General features: G+C 42.6%; 2 protein-coding genes across 5 annotated transcripts in view; one reads left to right on the forward strand and one right to left on the reverse strand.

Annotated features, from left to right (window-relative positions):
* Nucleotides 1-2,295: 2,295 nt before the first annotated feature.
* On the reverse strand, nucleotides 2,296-21,363 carry MCOLN3 (mucolipin TRP cation channel 3). Of its 4 annotated transcripts, none has more exons than XM_064147924.1 (14): nucleotides 21,323-21,363; nucleotides 16,160-16,404; nucleotides 14,269-14,436; nucleotides 13,593-13,746; nucleotides 13,019-13,103; nucleotides 12,840-12,936; nucleotides 12,153-12,252; nucleotides 9,584-9,696; nucleotides 9,357-9,506; nucleotides 7,038-7,139; nucleotides 6,803-6,925; nucleotides 6,058-6,264; nucleotides 5,573-5,702; nucleotides 2,296-3,924 (listed from the first exon to the last, which is right to left on the reverse strand). In XM_064147924.1, the coding sequence occupies exons 2-14, from the start codon at nucleotides 16,385-16,387 to the stop codon at nucleotides 3,905-3,907; spliced, it is 1,677 nt and encodes a 558-aa protein (XP_064003994.1). In that variant the 5' UTR covers nucleotides 16,388-16,404; nucleotides 21,323-21,363; the 3' UTR covers nucleotides 2,296-3,904. The 4 variants fall into 4 exon arrangements, with proteins under 4 accessions (XP_064003994.1, XP_064003995.1, XP_064003993.1 ...); XM_064147925.1 differs by having other exon boundaries at nucleotides 16,160-16,389; nucleotides 21,323-21,345; XM_064147923.1 differs by lacking the exon at nucleotides 21,323-21,363 and adding an exon at nucleotides 18,145-18,447 and having other exon boundaries at nucleotides 16,160-16,389.
* A 96-nt stretch (nucleotides 21,364-21,459) lies between these two features.
* Nucleotides 21,460-23,184, forward strand: part of DNAI3 (dynein axonemal intermediate chain 3) — a 31,959-nt gene continuing 30,234 nt past the window's right edge. Inside the window, exon 1 of the mRNA XM_064147920.1 lies at nucleotides 21,460-21,479. The gene's annotated coding sequence lies outside the window, so the exon portion shown is untranslated. The remainder of the gene's footprint in view (nucleotides 21,480-23,184) is intronic.

Consider the following 23,184-nt stretch of genomic DNA (forward strand, 5'->3'; position numbering starts at 1 on the left):
CAGCTGCTCGTTTTGCAGCTGAAAAGGTACTTGGTTCCTATGAGGATGCGGTTTAAAGCGCTTACTCCTAACTAGGGTGTCTGTAATAGAATGCTGAATTATAAGGGTCTCCACTGCAGCAACTGTGGGCTCTTTACCTGCCCACGCAGTGCGGATGGGCAGTGTAGGCGCCTTGCATAATGCTCCCAGGCGATGCTGTGTTTGGTTACAGGGACACTGTAACCAAAAGAAGGAACAAAAGGCTAAACAACTATGCGAAGTTACTCAAAATCAGCTGAAAGAGCATTTTGTCAGCTGAAGCATGAAAGCTTTCTTAAGGTTTCCCCTAAAGCACCTGGTATTAGCTACTGCCTCAGGCAGGAAGATGCTCTCCTCACCCGATGCAAGCACAGGTTTGAGTTTTGAAGCAGCATCTGCTTTTCCCCCCCTCATCTGCCAGAGATTTCATACAATGCAGAAACTGCTACTTTGAAGCAAGTATGGCCCCTACCACTCTCAACTTCGTTCTATGAAGAGATCCGAGTTCTGCTGAAACAAATTTTTGCTACTCGGGCATATGCAAAACATTGGCATTTAAATGAACTTCGACAGAAAAACAGCTGTTGCACAAATTTAGCACTCTTCAACTTAAGTTCATGAGGAAACACTATCAGTATTTTTCAGGCAACTCTTTCCACAGCCCAGCGAGAATCATAACAAAAGCACTCTCTTACCCCTCCACAACTTCCTGGGCAGCACTGAAAGCCCTGTAGGGTGGCATTTTAACGTATAACAAGTTTATCTGGTATTTATCTGCTTCTTTGCTCTCCTTAGATGCATTTTACAGCTCTATGCTTGATTGTATCAGCATAAAGATACTGATGTCTCCAGGATGCAGTACTGGCATTGCTAATGCTGAGATCACTGATGCTGCTGAAGTCACAAGGTTGTGTTTTTTTTAGAGCAGCATCATTGTCACACTTGTTGGCTCTGCGAGGCCATAAACAGCCCATCGTACGTTAACACAAATAGGACTGAAAAGCCCCACTGCATATGCAACGGCAGCCACCACAGATCTCTTGGTAAAACTGTACTCCATCTCCAATGCAGCCAAAAGGGTAGAAAACACAGCATTTACTGGTTGCTTTCTCAGGTGAGCAAAACACTCAGGCAGACACAGATTCTGAACACCAGGGACCAAGCAGCTAGAAGAGCCAAGTACTTAGGCTGCCAGCAACACTACCAAGGTGAAATATACATGTTTGAGCACCTGTTTTTCTTTTAAAAGCAAAATATAAACACAAGATACACAATTCAAGCAGCATTTACCCTTCCAGTCAGAACTGACATTTTGAGCAGCTGTAAGCAAGTAACTTTTCAAGGTACTGTTCTTTTCCCCTGCATCTGTGAACACAACTACTGCTCTGCTAACTTTATAAGCAGGCTTTCCTTTACTATACACATATATACATTCTTCTCCTACTTTTTGATAGCCTTCACCTCTGGTTTCACACTGTGGCTGTGCCCATTACTGTTTAGAGGCAAGCTGCTTTTCACCAACTCTTTTCTCCTCAAACTCATGCAGCTGCCAGCAATGCTGAATTAAAACCTGTGTAGTCAGCAGAAGTAGCAGAGCATGGCTTTCCAATGAATTTCTGTGTCTCAGTTGATTGAATTTTTAGCTGTAGCACAAGCACAGGTCATTACTGAAAAACCGTATCAGAGATTTCACTGCAAAACAAGCTTCAGTGAAGTTTGTTCTTCAGGCAACACAAATCAGTCTTCAGTGGGAGATTTCTCCTATTACAAAGCGAAAGAATCTATACACAATATCTTTTCCTGCTTTGGGGTCGGTCACTCTAGCTTTCCATGCCTTATGTTCCTATTGCATAATCTCTCTGCTTCTATAAAAATCTATAGGAGTTTGATGATTGTTGTCAGTTTCTTAATAGTGATGAAGCACACACTCTGCCCCATTTCTAAATTACACTTCTACTTGCCTTACAACTGTATTGGCAAAGTATTTCATAGCTGTTTACAAAAGGCACTTGAATTCTGTGCAAGTGATCAATTTTAATTTTTCTTAATTCTGAAAAAAATAAAAGCAGTCTTGCTAAGAAGTCAGCCTTCTGCATTTCAGGAATCTTAATGTGCTTGCCATCCTTCTCAGCATTCCTTACACAAACTGTTTTGTATAATAGTGATGTGCATGTTACATACGGTGTGTTAAAGTCAATACAATGTTCAATGTGTCAACAGAAAACACAGTCACTTAATATTTGCTTTTCAAAGCAAGATTGCCTTGAATCTACTTGAAAAGGTTCAAAAGTCATCAACCTTTAATGACAGTCAGAAGACAAGAACAGGAAACTTTCAGATACTGTGAATAATCTGCTCTGCCCACCTGGTTTGACTTTGCTGAATTTGAACTTCATGCAATGTACAGGAGCATTTTTAATGTAAAGTTTAAATCTTGCAATCAAATCTACAGCAAATTCTGAAATACTGTGAAACAGGATCAGCTGGGAATGGGCCCTCACCCAGGTCCACAGCAACTAGCTTGAGGAAATGCAAGTTTACACATTCTGCACACTGTTGCATGCCAGAAATTACATATTGCTATATTAAAAAAAGCTCCTATATTAACCTGGCAACATTTAGTCTCCAGATAAACACCAACACACCCGATACTTACTGTAGCTGTGTTTATTGTAGCACATTTTCAGTGTGTAAATATGTAGACATAACACGTTTAATGTCCTTCACTTTTATGGACAGCATTATACATTGTCACATACAGCTACAGGAATGTTGCTCACAAATGCAAACCATCTGAAATATCCAAATTCCTAAAATAACCAAAATCCTTTTGGTTTTCTATTCTGCTCCTACAGTGAAGAGACTCTTGGAAATAAGGCATTCATTCAGTGGTAGCACAATCAATAAAATACATGAACAAAGTTGTCAAAGCTGAACCTTTTAAGATCTAGCGTTTCAGACAGCCACTGGCAGTACCAGTTTATTAGGTTGGTAGAAAATATCCAGGTTCAACTGTGTGGAGATATATTACTCTCAGAGTTCTGTGTATTTAACTTAGCCTAGACTTCAGATTCACAGGCTTGTGTACCGGAGGAAGATTTCAAATTAAAAACAAAATAGATCTTTTGAAAGTGCTTTTGTCTCACTTCTCTTTTAAAAACATAAGATCAGCACACGGTGAAGCTGGAGGCTGTAAATGATCCTACCCAGTGCTGGATACAGAAGGACATCTCCTTTTCACCACTCAGCTCAACTCTCAAACCAGCATATCACTGGCCTCTCTGAGAAGAGACTGCCAGTTACATCAAGAGGTACTTATGTTTACAAGAGTATTTACTTTATGCTCTCACCCATATTTGAACAGCAATGTCTCCAGAAACAAATTACACCAAATTTCACAGTCTTAGTTTATTTTTACTATGAGTGGAGATAATAGAAATGCTGAAGGCTCTAGGATGAGCCCATTCATTCAGTGATGGGTCAGTTACACTTAGGTAATGCCTACAGTATTGAAGGTTAGGTTGGTGTTCAAGTTGCAGTTGCCCAGCATTATTTCTACTTCCAGTTACTGCATTTCTAGACGACTCATATAATCCAGCAAAGTACCTGAACACAGATTGGTTTTTAATGCCCTTTGCATTCTAGCACAATTTAACTGAGGAAAAAGGTATAACGAAGCTAATAAAAAACCAAAACACCAAAGCCCCTGAACTAGCAGTGACAGTACCTAGTCAGAAGGACTGTTAGCTTATGATAAGCATCTGCCACAGGCTTACACTGTTTTTCAAGAGAAGCAAATTCAGGTTTTAGGTATAAAGGTTTTACACCAGCTCCACTGTCCAGTTCTTGCTGCTTCAAAGCCTCCATGATACACTCTCACACGCCATTAAGTATGTTCACTACAACCTGTAAAGGACAGGAGGAAAAGTCAGGCACATGCATCAAAATAATAATTCTATTCTGCAAGGAGCCTTAAAAAATATATCTGAAGTATTTAATTACTAATTTGATGCATACCTACAAGAAACTACTACAAACTGCCATAAAATATTTCAAATGTGCAAAAGAAATAAGAGAAGCCTTGTGTGTCCTGAAGGACCATATGACTGCTTTAGGAACAGAAGCCATAGAACATATAATGCAATATCTCACTTGAGATACTTTTTTATTCCTACAGATAATTTGTTTCAAAGTAAAACCAGAAGGCCACAGTACAGAGCTAATGAGCCTATGTCCATCTGCAAAGTCAGCCTCTTGTCTAGCTTCTGGAGAAAGAAATGCACTATTTCCAGATTAAAAAATGTTTGTAACACTAACATACAAGGTATGAGGCATATATGTGAATCAAGACATTGGAATCAGGTTAAAATTATTAAAGAGTACCTAACCTGCCTAGGAAACAAGTCTCTAAAACGAGGCACTTCAATGCCTATATCTCTGTTTAAGTCCAAAGTGATGTTTTCTGTCCTGTACTCTTGCACAACAAGTTTCTCGGGAGTAATGAAGTTTTCCTTTTTGAAAGCTCTTCTAGAGTCCAAATCCTTACGTCCCAGTCTCTGGAAAAGGTACTACATCCCCACCCTGTCCCACCCCATGTTGAGTTTCTTGTCTTGTTAAACTGAGAGGTGTGTGCAGAAAAGGAAATATTAACATGCCCATGCCCTTTAGCCAGAAGCAAGATGCTCAGCTCTGCTTCACTCCACACTTTCACCTCCAGTACGGCACTCAGGCAAAACTCTCCACTCTGGACTGGCTCACTGCAGGCTCCATTGTCTCTGGGCTTCAAAATACAAACCCACCTCCTCCTCATATTCTGTCTGGCATATAACAATATATCACATCAGGAAAAAAAAAACAAAAAACAAGGAGCCATGCATGCCTTTGATATTTTTAATTAAACTGCAAATATTTTAAGGGTCCCTCACTAAGGGACTCTTCAGCAAGAAAAACTCAGAGTTGCTGCCAGCCAGGTTAAATATAAACCTTGTATTCTGCAGTCAGTGTTCCTGAAGACAGAAATAACTGAAGCATTAAGCTCTCCATAGTGGAAGTCAGGCAATGCTTTTCCAAGTGCTGTGATAGTATCTTAAACTGCATGCTGTCTTAAAACCTTACAAGTTAATTTTCTCCCTGAATTTCATGTCAGCTACCACTGAAGTTAGAACTTTACTGCAAAAGGTATCATTAAAATACGGAGAAGAGGACACTGAATGAGTTCTGTAAATGCAGTGAGTAGAGCAAATGTTAATGCTTGCACATTATACATACAGAGTTCCCAAGTTACTGTATATGTTTACTATTTTTCATGTATTAAGCACTTCTTAATTCAAAAAGTTCCCTCTCTTCTCCTAAGGAGTTTGTTGGTTACAGACATTTTGCTGAAGTGCTCCATTCGAGAGCATCAGAAACAGTTTGGGATTTTTGTGATTTTTTTTTTTACTTCCAGCCAACCCCCCAAAATGTAAAGTTTCTTCGTAAACATCATACCAGAGACATTTTGTGGTGTGTTGCTTTTGTGTATACCTTAATGCAAAATTTTAATATAGGTACATACCATTACAACAACAGAAGATAGATGCAGAACTCTCCTCCTCTATCCTGTACTTGCCAGAGTTTGGTAGATCTTTGCACTGTGATATAAATCTCTGAAGCTCTGTCTCTGGAAAGCCATCTTGCTGGTAGTGCTGAAAATGGACATTTAGTTAAATTTTTAACAAGGCAATAATCCAAATCCTTCCAAAACCACTTATCAGACATTGTTCAGGTCTTCAATTAGAAGATTCATAGCACAATAACCTTGAATTACAGCTTTTCAATAAATATTTAGCTTCCACTGAAGTAGGAAATCAAACAGGCATGTAAGAAAACCTTAGCAGGGAGAGATTAAAAACCTATCATCATTCTACACCCTCTAAAGTTGTTATTATGTTTATTCTTTAAATTGGCACGAACTGCCAAGTCAAAATAGTCAGAAAGTTAAGTCATAATGGCACTAATCCTGCATTTAATTCCTACCAAAGAATAAGAGCCTATGCTTACCTTGACAGTTTCATACGTATCTGTAATGAGTGCAATGAAGAGACTCAGCACCATATAGATGAACAGGCTGATGAAGGAGTAAAGGTAGATTCTGCTGAACAGCCAAACCAAGTAACTTTTCTGCTGCATTTCTGCAAATGTGGCAAACATGTCATCTCCATTGATCAGTGAAAACAGGCATTCGGAAACCGTGTTCAGGGAGCGAAACTAGAGAGGTGGGAAGAACATGTGGACATCTGTTGATGCTTTTTTTGGATCCAAAAGACTGTATATAACACAAAGAAGACACACAGCTGATGACTGGCTGCCTCAAATCATCTTGTACACCCAGGGTGTCATAAAGTGAAACAATAAAATATTTGAGGAATGAGCAAAGTTTGTCATCCTCTGTAGATACACACATTCAATTCAGGTTAGCCAATTTCACCTTTAAAAGAGATAAAGTCTCCAAATCTTTAGTCTGACACTGATGTTCTGCAAGATGAAAATTATTCCTCAAAATACCAACATGTGATTGGAGTCACAACAGCTTCCACTCCTGACTCACAGCTTTCATAACTTGAGGCAGGTCTGAGTGAGTCATGGAAGTCAGACTCCTCAGAGCAATACCATGTTGAAGATGTGCTATTTTTATATTAAGGGAAGCCCCGACACAGGAACTTAGAAGACAGCAATAGTAATCTCTGTTTTGTTTGGACTCCATTATGTTATTCAAGTTGGTTTTTTTCCATGTTAAATATATTACCTTCACATGGTATGGTCCCAGTACAATCCATCCACAGAAACAATAGCCCAGGTAGATCATAGCAGCACAGCAGCAAAACCTCATTACATTAGGTAACGCTGCTCTCAGTGTTAGGATGAGAAGCTACACAAAGCAAAGCAAACAGTTAGAGATGAACCAGGTATTTTTTCCAGTCCTCTTATGGCAACAAACAGAATAAATACCAACAGCACGAAGATCCCAGGAGAATCCTTACATTATACTTCTGAAAGAAACCTAAGTAGCGAATGACTCCAAGCCACACAAGCATAGTGGATGTTCCCAGGAGTATGCTACAGACATCATAACTTGTCAGGCTCTGGAAAAAAAAAAGACAAAAATCAAGTATTATAACAATTGTCAGGTTCTAAATTATGACTCTCTCTACTACAAGAGTCTTGCTGAATTTGCAAGGCCAAGAGCATGACTGCACTGGAGGTACAAAGACACCCCCTCTCTACCTGGCTCACCAAGACCTGCAGAGTAGCTCTGCAAACATTTTTATGCTGCCTCCACATCTGTGTCAACTGCTTCTGGAATCTTCATCTAAAGATTCCCAGCAACAGCTTGGGAACCTCTCTAATGCATCTCAAAAGACTACAACTGCAGAGCAAAGAAGGTTCTTCCAGTAGGTATGCAAAGCATTTTTTAAAAAACAGCACCACTTGTCAGCAGAGCTCAGATAAATACTAAAAAGGATCTTGTTAGGTAGCTGGGAACTGTAAGGTGTAGAAAGCTATCAAGAAGAAAACTAATTAGGTACTAATTAATTTTACCTGGAACTTCATTTATATTTTATTGGTACTTCACTGCTTTTTTTCCACTTATACACACTGGCCTGTCTTCACCCAAGTGAGCATACACTCTGTTTGCTGTGCTGCAGCTCTACTCTGGAATGAACCATGATAACTCTCTCAAATAAGAAATGTTCATTATTTTCTGTCTGTATTCCTCTAAGAGTTGGCTATTATTTTATATTAGCAAAATTCATTTACAGCTTGGCTAAAAGCAAATTTAAGTTACTTTAATGTGAAATTGTTATTGAGCCATTAATTTTCATGCAGTAACATGGGAAAAGGTCTTTTTGTTATGGTCCACAAGGTTTGCAAAATTAAGTGAAATGCACCTGTAATGAAGAGGTTTAGTAAAATGATCTACTAGAAAAGAAACATATATGAACAGATGTATTTATATATATAAGATACTGGAATCCCAAATGCAAGATCTTGCTCCAGTCTTGTTCTAATCTTTGCATCTCCAAGAGCAGGATGGAGCTATCTCTTGTCTTAGCCAACTTCTCATAGCTTCTTTCTGCTCCTAGGAACTGAGTTTATAGTTCCTAATGTACGGTAGAACTATTTGTATAGGGCATTTATGATAGTCAAGCTGTCAATAGATGAATTTCAGGCCAATCCTTTCATCACTACTGTCCAAAGTCTGTTGTGTTGCAATGTCAATACATCAAAGTCTGCTACAGACTTGGTTAAGAACATTATGTGAGAGCACAAATCCTATGAGGAGAGGTTGAGGGAGCTGGGCCTGTTTAGCCTGGAGAAGAGGAGGCTCAGGGGTGATCTTATTACTGTATACAACTACCTGAAAGGGCATTGTAGCCAGGTGGGGGGTGGCCTCTTCTCCCAGGTAACCAGCAATAGAACAAGGGGACACAGTCTCAAGTTGTGCCAGGGTAGGTATAGGCTGGATGTTAGGAAGAAGTTCTTCACAGAGAGAGTGATTTCCCATTGGAATGGGCTGCCCAGGGAGGTGGTGGAGGCACTGTCCCTGGGGGTCTTCAAGAAAAGCCTGGATGAGGCACTTAGTGCCATGGTCTAGTTGATTGGATAGGGCAGGGTGATAGGTTGGACTGGATGATCTTGGAGGTCTCTTCCAATCTGGTTGATTCTATGATTCTATGATTCCTATGATTCTATGATTCTACTACACATATCAGAATAATCATACTTTGCAATAAGCTGTAGCTCCTAGGTAATTTTTCTACCCTAATTCTGGATGCATATAATGTGGAAAAGAAAAAAGCCCTATTTTAAAAACATATCAGGCTTATTTTAGAAATTAAAGGCCTAGAACTTGACTGTGGCTGATTGTTATGTACATGCTGGAAACCAGAAGCTGGGAAAGCAGCAAAGCAATAAGGACTCTATCAGTGCTAGTTAAACACTTCTTAAATGGGGAACAGAAAGTTAAATGCTAAATTTAAAAAAATCTATCAAATAAGGAAATATAAATGGTCCTAAATGTGGAAAAGAGGAAGTCAACAGTTAACCTTTCAGAGATAAACCTCATTTTATTCCTCAGAGTCATAAAGGAGCAAAGATAATTAGAACTGTAACATCTAGTGATATTTGGGGTTTTTAAATCTCACAACTGGAAAGAACAAATCTCAGTTGTAATTCCAGAAGATGAGAGTGTTAAAATTTCATGCCACTCAGAATCAAGTACAGCCAACCTAAAGCTCTTTGAGAGATTTCAACTGAGCTGGGACAAAAACAATCACTGCTGCTTCAATCAAGCTTACCTTGGCTTGTATCTCCATCTTTAGAGTTGATCCAACAATAGTTAAGACATCACTAACTATAATCAGGATGTACCAACCATTGACAAATTCCATTTGATCACTGAAAGATACTTCTTTCTTATAGTAATACAAGAAAAAACTTACAAATTCCTAGGGGAAAACAAGAAAGAAAAAAGTTAATCAGACTTCCACAAAACAAGTCTTTCCACAGAAAGAGTTATACCCACCCTTTGGAGCCTAATTCCTTTAACCACTGATCGTGTGCAAAGGATCAATGAGGCCAGACAAGTCAATATAACAAAAGCATCGAAGATCATCATGTAATGAGTATTCTTCTGTACTGCAAAAACAAAAGTGTGCATATTCACAATCAAATGCATTTAATCTTCTTGACCATCTTGTATAAACATTCTTAACATCCAAACTTGATTCTTACTTCAGTACTCAAATGAACTAAGAAAAGCCTTAGCATTTTTCCTCCAAAAGTTTCTCTCACATATTTTCACGGGAGACCCAAGTGCATCTGCATTGCAGAGTGCTGTGCATTTGCACTACACTGTACCAGAGCATAAGCATTTCTCATAGCCTTGCATTTTGTACATTTTACCACACTGGCTTATGGAGTGACAGAACTTGTAAAAAAAAAATAAATGCCTGGAACTTTACAGTATGTATCTTCTCTTCTAGACCAGTATTTGAATATCAGTTAGGTTTTCTGTCCTGGAGAAGATAATTTGCATTGCTGCTCAGCTAGCCAAACCCTGTATTGAGCTAGACATGAGTTTGCTGCTTCTAATGTTATTAAAATTCACATTCTTGATCAATTAAGGTTAAATTTTGCACCAAATCTATCATTAGACTTCTTTTGAGTTTTATACCTATCACATATCTGAAACTAGATGGGGCATCATAAGGACTAGATTTTTAATGCACGGAGTGATTAAGGAAGTAAATGAAGCAAATTAGTGTCAAATATGCAAGAAGATGCAGCAATTCTTAAAAATGTGATACTGAATTTCTACTTGACTTCACAAACTGCACTACTCAGGAAAAAACACCTACTTGCTTATATCACAGTCACTAATACATCTGCTGTTGCCATCTAAATTCATTTTGGAGTGTAGTCTGGAGCAGCAATAACTTGTTATTGTTCAATTGTAATCATTACCTTGGTATACTCCAGTAGATTATTTAGAAAACTGTTCCAGAGATGACCAACATAGATATTAAATGTGTGTTATTACAGAACCCTGCTATCCAAACTTTCTTGTACTGTTTCAGTAGCAATCTGCTAGAAGTAGCTTGCCATCTGGTGTACATTTATAACACAGCAGCTGCTCAATAAAGAGTGTTTAGTGGAACTCATGTTTGCAAAAGTGGTGTGATGCATTTCATTAATTTCCCCCAAATTAGTTCCAAATTGGATTAAAAAAACATCAACAAAACACTTCTCTTTCTATTTTCTCCACTGCCAGCTCTTCATTTCCTAATACTGGCATAGCAAAGGGGAAAGTGGCAAAGTAGAAAAATGGACTTGACTCATCCTGTTGCTCAATTCAGAAAAAACAAACCAAACCAAACCAAACAACAATAAGCAAGTGCAATATAAAGTTCTGGAAAGCTCCTGACTTTCAAAGACATTCTTTTCTCTAATTAAAGATTTTGGACAATATTGTGGCCAGACTCAATAGCTGCCAACAAAGGGTGCTCTTGGGAGTAACTATTTAAGACAGACTATATAATTACACCATGCATCTCAGGTTACACCCAAATACACACCAAACAATATTTACACAGCAGTAAGAAGTGTTTCCACCTAATTCCACTGCACTAGTTTGAAGCTAGCTAGAATGCTTTGGTGAGAAGGACTAGATTACAGGCTGTGAAAAGAAAACAGTGGTGATGTCTACTTCACTCATAGGCTTGCTGAGACGTATAAGAACAAGAACACAAACATAAATAACAGAGTCTCTCTCTCTCTGGGCTTTGAGCTGAACTCTCTCTAACCTAACCTGTGTCTGTGTGACTAATCCATCTGCTTCCTAACCCCCCTGGCCGACTCTCTGAACTTTCCTTGAATATAAGGCAAGTCTTGGGTAAGGTAGAGGGGTGGAAGGGCGGTTGTGAGCCCCTCCTGGGGACTCAGGTTTCTGGGAGGGGTGTCACGTTTCTCTATTACATTTTACCTTGTATATTTCTGTCTGTAACTGTATATACTGTAAATATCTGCTTGTATATTGTGCTAAGCTGTAAATATAAAGCTTCATTCAATCTCCAGAGCCAATGAGTCTAGTCTGGGTGATTTTCCAAAGGGGGGGGATGAGGGGGGGTGGGTAACACCCAAACCATCACATCCACTCTGGCAGGCCTTAGCAACAGTACTTCCTTATCTTCCTGGTGCTAAGTCTCAAAAGAAGAGTGAACAAGTTTCAACTTTCACAGCTATCATGTGTCCTTTGGTTGCTTGGTGCTAGAAAGGTTCACAGCACTAATTTAAGCAATGCTAGTATAATTTTGGCAGCCAAACCTAGAAGGATGCACAGTGAGGTGTGGAAAAAATTACTTTGACAGTATCAGTGGTGCAAGGTTTGACAACTGCTAAGGAAACAAATGATGTGGCCAGTTCCCAGGACTTCAAATCAGAGGTTGAAGAAAACAATTCTTTAGAAAATCAGAATTTAGAGCATACTCACTAAAGCATGTCAATAGTGCCTCATCTTTTAATTAAAGTTACAAACATTGTGCTAATGTAGCAAAAGTTTGTCATGAAAATGTAAACACATTGATGACACTTACTTGATCCAGAAACATGCCAGTCTTTACATTCCCTGATGGCTATGTCGTTGTCTAGACTTATTTTAATTCTTCCACTATGTGCTTTATTATCAAACACTATCTGTATGAACCAGAAAAAAAAAGTACATGTCCTTTCAAAGTGAAACCATTACATATGTAGCACACTCTACTGCTAAGCTTGCATGACGATTCAGAATCATTTTCCTAAGGGAGGAGTTATGCAACTTGTTTAAGCACAACCTAATTCCAGTTTATTCAAGTAACTGTTGTCAGAGTGGAATACAAATCTGGTAAACATGTATTTGCTAAATGACTTAATCAAGTAGATCCTAGGTGAAATTCTTTCAGACTACTGCCTCATTTCATTATGATCTGAAAACAACCTTTCCTAAAAGCATCTCTCTAAAGAGAAGAGGTTTATGTTTTCATTATACTTCAGATAGATTAGAGTAAGCCAAGGAAGTATTTCAGGACCACACCAAAAGCACTCAGAGCTTAATCTCCCATAGTCACAACTGGTGGTTATTTGCAGGGTACATTAAGCCCTAACAGAGTAATCCAGACACTCCTGGGGTCCAGTTAACGGTGCCCAATGATGCTCAGAAAATATCTGCACTAACTGTGCATGGTAAACCTGCAAGAACAATTTTTCATTTTCAACAGAAAGACACACAGGCTTCCACATACTGTCAGAGTGAAGTCGTAACAATCAGGGAGCTCGTGGTGACGAACAGTCTGGAGGTTGATTGCCTTCAGATTGAACATGATCTGCACTGCCACCAGTCTGCAATAGAGCTTTATATTAGTTTTCACAGGGAAAATGCATGAACACCCCAGTACAAAAGGTGTGGGTTACTTCTCCTTACCTGTGGAAATCCAGAGTGAAATTCAAATTGTGTTTTCCCACTGTTGCATTGTCTATTGGCACCACTGGCTCAATGTACAAGCAGTCTGCAATGGATAAGTATTCATAACAACACTGCATGAGGTATTATACACTTCAACTGCAATCTGCCTTTCTCACTCCCAAGGCTGGAAAGAGCTGTTGACTACACCAAGCAAGACAGCATGCTTAAGTGAGCAGTCATTTGGGAAGCTAGCTAGCAAATGTATTTGCTTTCCTGAACCAGCCAAGTTACTCATCATGAATATCTAACCATTCAGGGAAGGGTCCTGAAAGTAGCCTGAAGTAGCTGTATTAAACAGTTATCAGTGCTAACAGGTCATCACTTGCTTTGTGGCAGTAGACATAAAGGACTGTCACTTTGTGGGTAAGAGCTAGAGGTAGAGGGCTGTACAGTAGTTTTCTTGCTAGTTTTCACTGGTAGTTAAGTTCAGTATAGGTTGACAGGAGTATATGATAATGGATGTTCAGAAGAATTCATCATAAATGTAGGGTCCTCCTCCCAAAGAACTGATAAAATAGATTATGTTCATTACCAGTCACAATCTCTGGGTCTATATCAAAGGTGTCATTTCCAGGACAGATGTTTCCTCGCTTGTAGAACTGCTGACACAGAGCCAGAGCTGTTTCTTCTGCTCCCCTTTTCTCATAAGCATGGTTTCCGACAGAAATGTTGGGCAGCTTTAAGTACTGAAGTTTGGAACAGACAAACTAAGTTATATAGAAACAAAACTGTTGATCTGTGAAAAAAACAATCCCAGAAGTGGTTGTATCTGTGCCACCATCTAGCTCTTTTATTTAAAGGTCACCTAAAGAACTCAGAAACCTAGACCATGCTACACCTGAGTCCTCTAATATTTTAAGGTATTTGACAAAAACAGTAGGTCCATGTTTTACATCTAAATACCATTTTTATTTGCCTTTACAAATCTCCTTACAACTCTCACTAGAAAGCCTAACTTGTAATCTGCAAAGTTCTCCGGCTCTAACCCAAGGCCTGGATTTAGGGCAGAATTAATACATAGATGCTTTAAGGATGTCACCACAAGTACAACATTCTAGCAATGGCAGAAAACCTGAATGAGTCAAGATTCTAGTCTTAAGCAACTGCCACAGAAGTTTGATTTCAGACACCATCAGGCAAGATGGAAGATGAAAAGGTACCCAGGTAGGGAACATATGCATTGTATACACTGCAGCAATAATACGTACCTGGTTGATTGCAAAGAATATCTGGTCATAGACATCTGTTTGTGTGTATACAGCATATGTATCATCCATTCTGTCCATATATCCTTTCAAGAAGAGATGTTTGAATGCAACAGTGTTCTCTTCTTTGAAGGCAACCACCATTTGATTGCTCAATCCAAAAACCACCAGCTGAAAAAGACATTTATATTTTCCATTCAAAGGCAAATTAGTTTCTGGAGTAACATGTGAATCCTGGTCTGCAAACAGTCACTCTTTCACCATGCTGGCAGACACAGGAACTCCATTTCACAGCTGGTCAAAACAAAGTTTGACTTTAGGAAACAATGGGTTTCAAGAAAATTCCTTTACCATGTCTACCAGCATCTTGGCCAAGGACTTGGGTTTTTACAAAGAAAAGGATACCACCTCAAACTCATGCTACCCATATATTACTACAGGTGCTTTGTTAGTGAAGTTTGACATTAATATGGCTTGCCTTGAGGAATGTAAGTGTATCTCAGCCAAAAAGACAGGACAAGACTCTGAAGTCCTTACTCCAGTGCAGGAAAGGCAAGCCAGAAAACCAAACATCTTTCCCTCAGTTTTGGGCAGAAAGTCCTTAAAGAATAACTAAGCAAACCATGCTTGTAACAGGGTAACCTCCAAAGCTGACAAAAAAGAAATGATAAATGTTCTTGTTAGCATAAAACCCTGCCAGCTACTATCCAGGATGGAAAAGGTTCCTAGAAGAATGTGATGCATTGTTTATGCAATTCTTTCTAGCAACTATTGTTTCAAATCTAGCGTCAGGAGTGTTGTGAAAAAACTCATCAGAGATAAGTCTGAATCACTAATCTAGAGATTAGCTTTATGGTCACGATGCAAACTGGATGTGTAGCTTTCGATAAGGATAACTCAGTTACAGAGATACTAAAATGCTTTGTGAGCAAGCTCAGCATGCTAAGCACACAGGAATACAGCAAATCAACAGTGCTGTGACTGAATTACCTGCTGGCTGATTTTCGCTGAAAAGGATAAATCACAATTAGTTTATTTTTTAATTAGCTTCTTCCATAACTTAAGTTTTCATTGCAATCAGATAGCAATCAAAGGAAGATGATATAATTCAAACTAAAAAGCAAAGTAAGAGATACAAGCACAGTCCCTGATTTATAGTAAAAGAATTATTATTACTGCAGTTTGTCCTGTTATTCACACAACTGTAGAAAACATTCTGCTCCATAATTGTGCTAACACCATCATAAATGTAAATTACTTGCAGCCAACTCTGGAGGATCATCATCTGAGGCATTTAAAAGATTTTATGAAAAATCTTACCCCTCCTTAACCACAGAACTTTGAGATAAACAGTTGTGTTTTAGGCAGCAGATAAACGTGTTGTGCAGAATCTACGGTGCAAGGCTAGATGTGAGGAAGAGTGGAGCAACATTTCTGGATTTCTTTCAATACATTTCAACAGAAGGGTTTACATACCATATGCAAGCCATAAGCAAACAGCATGAAAAAGCTAACAATTTCAGTTCTTATCACTGTGGTATTGAAACACAAGCAACTGTTCCTTCCCTTGCACAGAAATACACTCAGAGTGAAGAAGGCACTGAGGGGAATAGATGTGTAAGGATGCCACCTTTTGGGAGGGAAAAAATGGGGAAGAAAAAAAAGTAAAACAAAACCTAGAGCTCTTAAACAAGGCTCCTTTCCTCTTCCCTCTTAGGAAAGGTTTTAGGCAATGGCTTTTGGAGAAACTGACATCTGAGAGCTAAGATACATACATGCTACTGTGATAGTTTTGCCCTGTCTCTGCACCACACCAAGACTACTATTTGTCAGTCGCACTCCTTATTTGAATTTTCACGGACTAAAAAGAGTCCCTGCTTCTCTAGTCACTCACCTGAATAGTAACCATTGCTATTTTGAGCAGCTGAATCCCAAGTTTCCAAGGTTTCCTACCACGGGCCCAGAATTTCTCACATGGGTTCATGAAAAAGAATTTTAACTTCCTTCTAAGCTGGTCTTCCAAAAGTCCCTCCTGTGATACCGAAAGCTGTCGTTTGTAGCTGTAAAGATCTTCATCATCATGAGTACTGCAGCTGCTCACAGATACTTCAGGATTTTCCATTTCTGAATTAAAAAAGTCTGCATCAATTGGAAAACATGCAAGCGTGAATACAGTGGCATCAGATCAGTCTGCACTTATGACCTCGCCTCCAAAGTTGTTTAGCCTCTGTGAAAGGGATTTATACATTACACTGAATTTAAGACCTTACTAAATATTGTACATGTTCTGCAGAAGCAAAATAAAAGTTTGGTCAAGCTCTTAAATGTGTAGATAGGCTGTCAGGATATGTGGAATATCTGGCCCTTTGTAATTATAAAGTTACTTGCTGAAAATTCTTTCCTTCTCCCTTGCCAACAGTATCATATATACAAGGCATCCCGACTCATTTCCTTCTGCATCCAGAAGAGTACCAAAAGCCTCTTGTGAACATTCACCCTTCTGAAATCTTACCCACTTCTTTATTTTCCTTGGCTGTTCAGCCCTTGAAAGAAATGGAATTGTCAAGACAAACAGCATTTTTTTCTTATACATCACTATTATTGTTTGCTCTTGGAAATGGAGACCCAGCAATCCAGATAAATTACCTGAGTGGATGAATTTGTCATTCAGTAAGATTATACCTGTTCCTTCAGCCATAAAAGACTGAATGCAAACCAACAGTGACCATGAAACAGACATACCAAAAGGTATTCACGCACTGTAATTAGCCAGAGAGGCTCATAGGTTAGATACATTACAAGAGATCCTTATAAACATTTGAGACGTTACTCTCTATAGTATCTGATATGTTTCAGTTCTTAATCTGTTAATAGCTTCACCGACTCCCAAACATTTAATCAATGCTTTATGCAGTACTTAAGAATAAGCCTCCAATACTTATTTCAGATAAAAGATTGTTGTGACAGTAAGAACCAAGAAGACAGCCTAGGTTGCAAATAAATTTGAAGACATTAGACAAATTACTTTTTAATTTGCACAAGAGAAGTTTCTTATAGAACTAAAAATATCATCACCAATGCTGATTTTTAAAACGCATAGATCAGATCCACTCTACTCAGGCAGCCCTTGCACACAAGTCTGTCTTCTGGTATGATTCAAGACCTTCAATTTCCCCATCTGTCACAAAGGGCAAGAAAAGTTTCGAATCAGCATTTTAAGCCTGAAAACAAGCCTATAAATAGGCTTCTAAAAAAAAAAATCAACTCCTGTTGTTTCAGCTCTCCATTGTCCTGCGGGATACAGTATGCCACAGTTTCCACTCACCTTCCTTACAGCTGATCACCCATCTCTAACTTAAGCCTGCCCTAATACTGCAGTATTCCTGCCACCTTGACGTCACGGTATCGCCTTAAGAAGACGTTGCAAACACAACACAGGAAGCATTTTCTCGTTAACCTACGCCGTGCCAGCAGCGGCAGCGTGGGCTCCGCAGTTGAGGGAGGGCGTCCCAGCCTGCAGAACCTCCACTGGGCAGTCCCCATCCCACAGCGCAGCCGCTGCCCGCCTCAGTGTCTCTTTCCAAGCCGCTGCAGCCGACTAACAAACACATCCACTGCTACGGCGAGCTCGCACAGCCACTCGGGGCGCACAGGGGACCTCCTGGCCGCGGGAAAGCGGCGATTCCCTGCGAGGCGCCGGCCCCGCTCGCATGCTGGGCCCCGGCGGCCAGCGGCAGCTTCCCTGTCTGCCGCGGGCTCGGCGCAGCCTGCCGCGGGCTCGGCGCAGCCTGCCGCGCTGTTTACCGCGGCTCCCCGGAGCTGAAGGCGGGGGCGCACCCGCAGCCCCGCGGCACCGCCTCGGTTAAGGCTTCTCCGTACCTGCCTGCTGGGCCATGTCACGGCCGCCAACGTCCCGCAGCTCACTGGCCTGCCCAGACAGGCAGCGAAACCCGTAGCTGTCGACACGGAGAGGGCCCTGACCGTGGGAACGCAACGCCCAAAGCCCGCTGCCGGCGACCTGCCCCTCTCTCCCGCCCCCACGCCCTCCCCCGTGCCCTCTCGGCCGACGCAGGCCCGCAGGGGCAGGGCTGGGGGGCGCCGGGGGCTCCGCCGACCCGCCCCAGCCTCGGGAGCCGGGCTGCACTGGGCTGTGCACTCCGGCACGCTCGGCGTCCGCCCCTTTCTGCTTCACATCTCTGCAGCGCCTCGCTGACGCCTTTCTGCGCTATGTGCACTTTCTATGGGAGGGTTTATGATTTTAGGCTTCTCTATCAGGAGAAAACAAGGTAAGGCTTGTTATTAGCTGTCTCCCATCTGTACTGAAAATCCCCTTTCAAGTCACGGGAAGGTAGTGATGAAGGGAAGCCAGCAGTGCAGTGAACATGCTCAGGTAGTTCCACTTACATGTAATTTCTATTACAGTTATTAAATGGACTTCAAAGAAACAGTCTCTGTCATGGGTCGCAGCCAGTTTCACTGCACTGCGGGAATAACCCCTTTGGAGCTGCTGCCTAGCAGAAGGCAGTGGCCGGCGTAATGCCTGGTGATGGTACCTGCACCCACTCACCAGCTAACCACTTCATGCTGCAAGTACCCATGTGAGCACAGCATCACAGAATGTTAGGGGTTGGAAGGGACCTTGAAAGATCATCTAGTCCAACTTCCAAGCCACAGCCTAGAGCAGGTCACGAGAATATAATCAGGCAGGTTTTTAATATCTCTATCGAAGGAGACTCCACAACCTCTCTGGGCAACCTGTTCCAGAGCCCTGTCACCCTCACAGTGAAAAAGCTTTTCCTTATGTTTATGTGGAACCTCTTATGCTCCACTTTGCATCTGTTGCTCCTGGACATTACTGAGACGAGCCTGGCTCTGTTCTCCTGACACTTGCCCTTCACACATCTATAAACATTAATGAAGTCACCCCTCAGTCTCCTCCAAGCTAAAAAGACCCAGCTCCCTCAGCCTTTTCTTCTAAGGGAGATGTTCCGCTCCTTTAATCATCTTTGTGGCTCTGCACTGGACTACTCCAAGCAGTTCCCTGTCCTTCATGAACTGAGGGGCCCAGAACTGGACATAATATTCCAGATGTGGCCTGACCAGGGCAGAGTTTAGGGGGAGGACCTCTCTTGATTTACTAGTGACGTTCCTTCTAATACACCCCAGGATGTCATTGGCCTTCTTGGCTAGAAGGGCCACCAGAGCTCCCAGGTCCTTTTCCCCAGAAATGCTCTCCAACAGAGCAGCCCCAAACTGAAGCTGATCTATGGGGTTGTTCTCTCCCAGCTGCAAGGCTCTACACTTGTGTCCCTGTTGTACTTCATTCAAATTCACCCTGCCCAACTCTCCAGCCTGTCCAAGTCTCTGAACTGCAACACAGCCTTCAGATGTGTCAGCTGCTCCTCCCACTGTTATGCCACCAGCAAACTTGCTGACAGTACACTGTCTACTCTCCTCCAGGTTGTTGATTAATATACTGAATAGTACTGGTCCCAGCATGGATTCCTGTGGGACTCCACTAGATACAGGCCTCCAACTACACTCTGACCCACTGCACAGAACTCTCTGACTTCTTTCTGTCAACCAGTTCATAACCAAAAATTTCTTACCTATTGGAATACTCTGATCTTGAGCTTGGAAGAAGTGATCCTTGGATGTTAACCAACTACCCTCGGCCCCTTTACCTTCTAGTTCCCTGTCCCATGGGACTTCCTATAGAAATTGCTTGAAAAGGCCAAAGTTGGCCCTGCTGAAGTCTAAAGTTGTGATCGTGTTTGGTGTTCTGTCCCTACCACACAAGATCCTGAACTGCACCATCTCACGCTTGCTGCAGTCAAGGTTGCCTTCAATTTCCTCCACGTCAGCCTCCTTATTAGTGAGTACAAAATTGAGCAGCACTCCTCTCCTTGTTGGCTCATCCACTATTTGCATCAAGAAGTTATCATCAGTGCATAGGAGGAACCTCCTGGACTGTGGCTGTCTGAGTAAGGCCTTCCAGCAAGTATCTGGGTAGTTAAAATCTCCCATAAAAACAGGGCCTGTAATTGCAAAGCTGCTGTTAGCTGCCTGTAGAAAGCCTCATGAACTTTCTCATCCTGAGCAGGTGGCCTGTACTAGACACCCATCGCAGTATCACCCATGCTGGCCTGCCTCTTGATTCACACCCACAAGCTCTCAACTTGCTTCTCACCCACCCCTGGACAAAACTCAACACATTCTAGTTGGTCTCTCACATAAAGAGCAACTCCACCACCTCACCTTGTCAGTCTGTCTTTCCTAAACAGCCAGCCACGACTACATTCCAGTCACGTGAGCTGTCCCACCACATCTCTGTAGTTGTCACCAGATGACAACCCTTGACTCACATGGATTTCTAGCTGCTCCTGTTTGGCGTGCTGTGTGCATTGGCTTACAGGCATTTTGGGGAGCGAGCCGAGCACACTGATTCCACCCTAGGTGGGTGTGAGGCTTTCTGGCCTTCATTAATACCTGAGTGCTGCCCCACTGCTGCCAACCCAGCTACGTCCCATCCTCTTTGAATCTAGTTTAAAGCTCTGCTAATTCTTGTCCTAGGACTCTTTTTCCCCCATAGAGATAATAAGTCTTTCCCACATGTTACCATCAGGCCTGATGTCTTATAAAACCAGCCATGATCAAAGAACCCAAACCCTGCCTGTAGCACCAATCTCGAAGCCAGGTATAGAAAAGCCAGGTTAAAAAAAGGACAAGGCAAAGTCAAGAACAGCAGGCACTTTGTGAGAGGGAACTGCTTGTCTGTGGAGACAGAAGTGGAAGACAGCAAGGATCCTTCCTGCCTACTATGAAAAGGGCAGATGGGCCTATAGTGTGCACGAAGGACAAGCACTGGAGAGGCCCTCGCACTGCCGGGCAGCTACTGGTGAGATGCGGTAGCAAGGGGAGCGCGGGTGGCTTGCCACTTCCGCAGTGGGGGTTGCCACTCGCCGCTGCCTACAGACTCCATCGTTCTCGGCTCACCACTCAGCCCAGGCAGCGGCAGCCCTCCCACAACCAGCCTACTGCGACCCGTAATTCTTACCTGTACAGACGCCTTCCTGCCAGCAATGCCAATAGGAACTCCCCGCCGGGTGGGCGGGTTCGAAAGGCAAAGCACTGATTGACGGACGGAGACGTCAGTCTTGGCCCGCCCCGTTGTCCTGACAACCGCACGCCGCCAGGGACGGGCCAGGGCGAAGGTAGGTCCGGGCGGGCGGGAGTTGGGCGGGGGGCGAAGGGGACCCATCAACGCAAGGAGGCAGCCCCTCTGCGGCAGTGGAAAGGAGTGAACGGCGACCGTCTTGTGAGCACGGGCAGCAGCCACTGGCGAATTGGGCCGGGCAGGGCCGCGGCTGCGTTTCGGAGGCCACAGTGGGCGCCGTGAGACCGAGACCACCTCAGCCGCCTCTTTTTACCACGGAGCCTGCTACCGGGCTCGGGCTCTTGGTCTGCCCGCGGCCCGTGGCAGGGGAGGGGCCCGGCTGCAGGGGGGCTGCTGAGCGGACCGGGCGGTTGCAAACGCTCCCCTCAGCACCCAGCGAAGCCTCCTCAGCCTCTCCGGCCTGCGTCCAGAGCTGCTGCAAGAAACTCGCATCTTCTTTTCCCCGTGCCGGTATAGCATTTTGTTCCAACAACCTACCTTTGCTTGAAAAAGAAAGTGAAATCTAGTGCAGAGCTTCACAATGGAACACTTCTGTTTCAAAAGTCATAACAAGGAAGTAATGTGCTACTGTTTCCTGGCAGGATTTTTATGACTGTTTAAATATCATACTTCTTGAGTGTTGAGGTGTCCATCAAACTCTTACCAAAAAATTAATAACATAGAGCATCTGTACTGGCAGGCAGTAGAAGTTCTATCAGGGCCAGCATGACCCTGGGCAAGACTATCATAAAGCTGTAAAGCCATACTTCCTCCTCACATAGAATCAACCAGGTGGGAAGAGACCTCTAAGATCATCAGGTCCAACCTATTGCCCAGCCCTATACAGTCAACTAGGCCATGGCACTAAGCGCCCCATCCAGTCCTTTTTTGAACACTTCCAGGGATGGCGACTCCACCACCTCCCTGGGCAGCCCATTCCAATGCCAATCACTCTCTCTGACAACAACTTCCTCCTAACATCCAGCCTAGGCCTCCCCTGGCACAACTTGAGACTGTGTCCCCTTGTTCTGTTGCTGGTTGCCTGGCAGAAGACAGCAACCCCACCTGGCTACAGCCTCCCTTTAGATAGTTATAGACAGCAATGAATTCCCCTGAGCCTCCTCCAGGCCAAACAACCCCAGCTCCCTCAGCCTCTCCTCATAGGGCTGTGCTCCAGGCCCCTCACCAGCTTTGTCACCCTTCTCTGGACAGGTTCCAGTACCTCAATACCTCTCTTGAACTGAGGAGCCCAGAACTGGACACAGTAGTTAAGGTATGACCTCACCAGTGCTGAGTACAGGGCATAAATAACCTCCTTTGTCCTACTGGCCACACTGTTCCTGACAGAGGCCAGGATGCCATTGGCTCTCTTGGCTACCTGGGCACACTGCTGGCTCATGTTCAACTACTATCTACCAGCACCCCCAGGTCCCTTTCTTCCTGGCTCCTCTCCAGCCACTCCATCCCCAGCCTGCTTGGGGTTGTTGTGGCCAAAGTGAAGAACCTTGCACTTGTCCTTATTAAGTCTCATGCCATTGGTCTCTGCCCACCCATCCAGCCTGTCAAGGTCCCTCTGCAGGGCTCTCCTACCCTCCAACAGATCAACACCTGCTCCTAGCATCTGCAAACTTACTGATGATGGACTCAATCCCCTTATTGGGTTTTGTTGGGTTTTGGGTTTGGGTTTTTTTCTTTTTTTTTTTTTTTTTTGTGTGTGGTTTTTGCTTGGCTGGTTGTTGTTGTTTTCTCTTAGATTTGTAGCT

Source organism: Pogoniulus pusillus, chromosome 8, assembly GCF_015220805.1.
Source record: "Pogoniulus pusillus isolate bPogPus1 chromosome 8, bPogPus1.pri, whole genome shotgun sequence".
Lineage (NCBI taxonomy): Eukaryota > Metazoa > Chordata > Aves > Piciformes > Lybiidae > Pogoniulus > Pogoniulus pusillus.

Bases quoted from the DNA above. Each gene is read 5' to 3' on its own strand.
- MCOLN3 (XM_064147921.1), bottom strand. The intron at 13,104-13,592 runs GTAATGAACATA...TATCCATTGCAG, and splicing joins AGACCCAGAGATTGTGACTG to ACTGCTTGTACATTGAGCCA. The intron at 9,697-12,152 runs GTAAGTGTCATC...TTGTTTTTGCAG, and splicing joins CTGGCATGTTTCTGGATCAA to TACAGAAGAATACTCATTAC.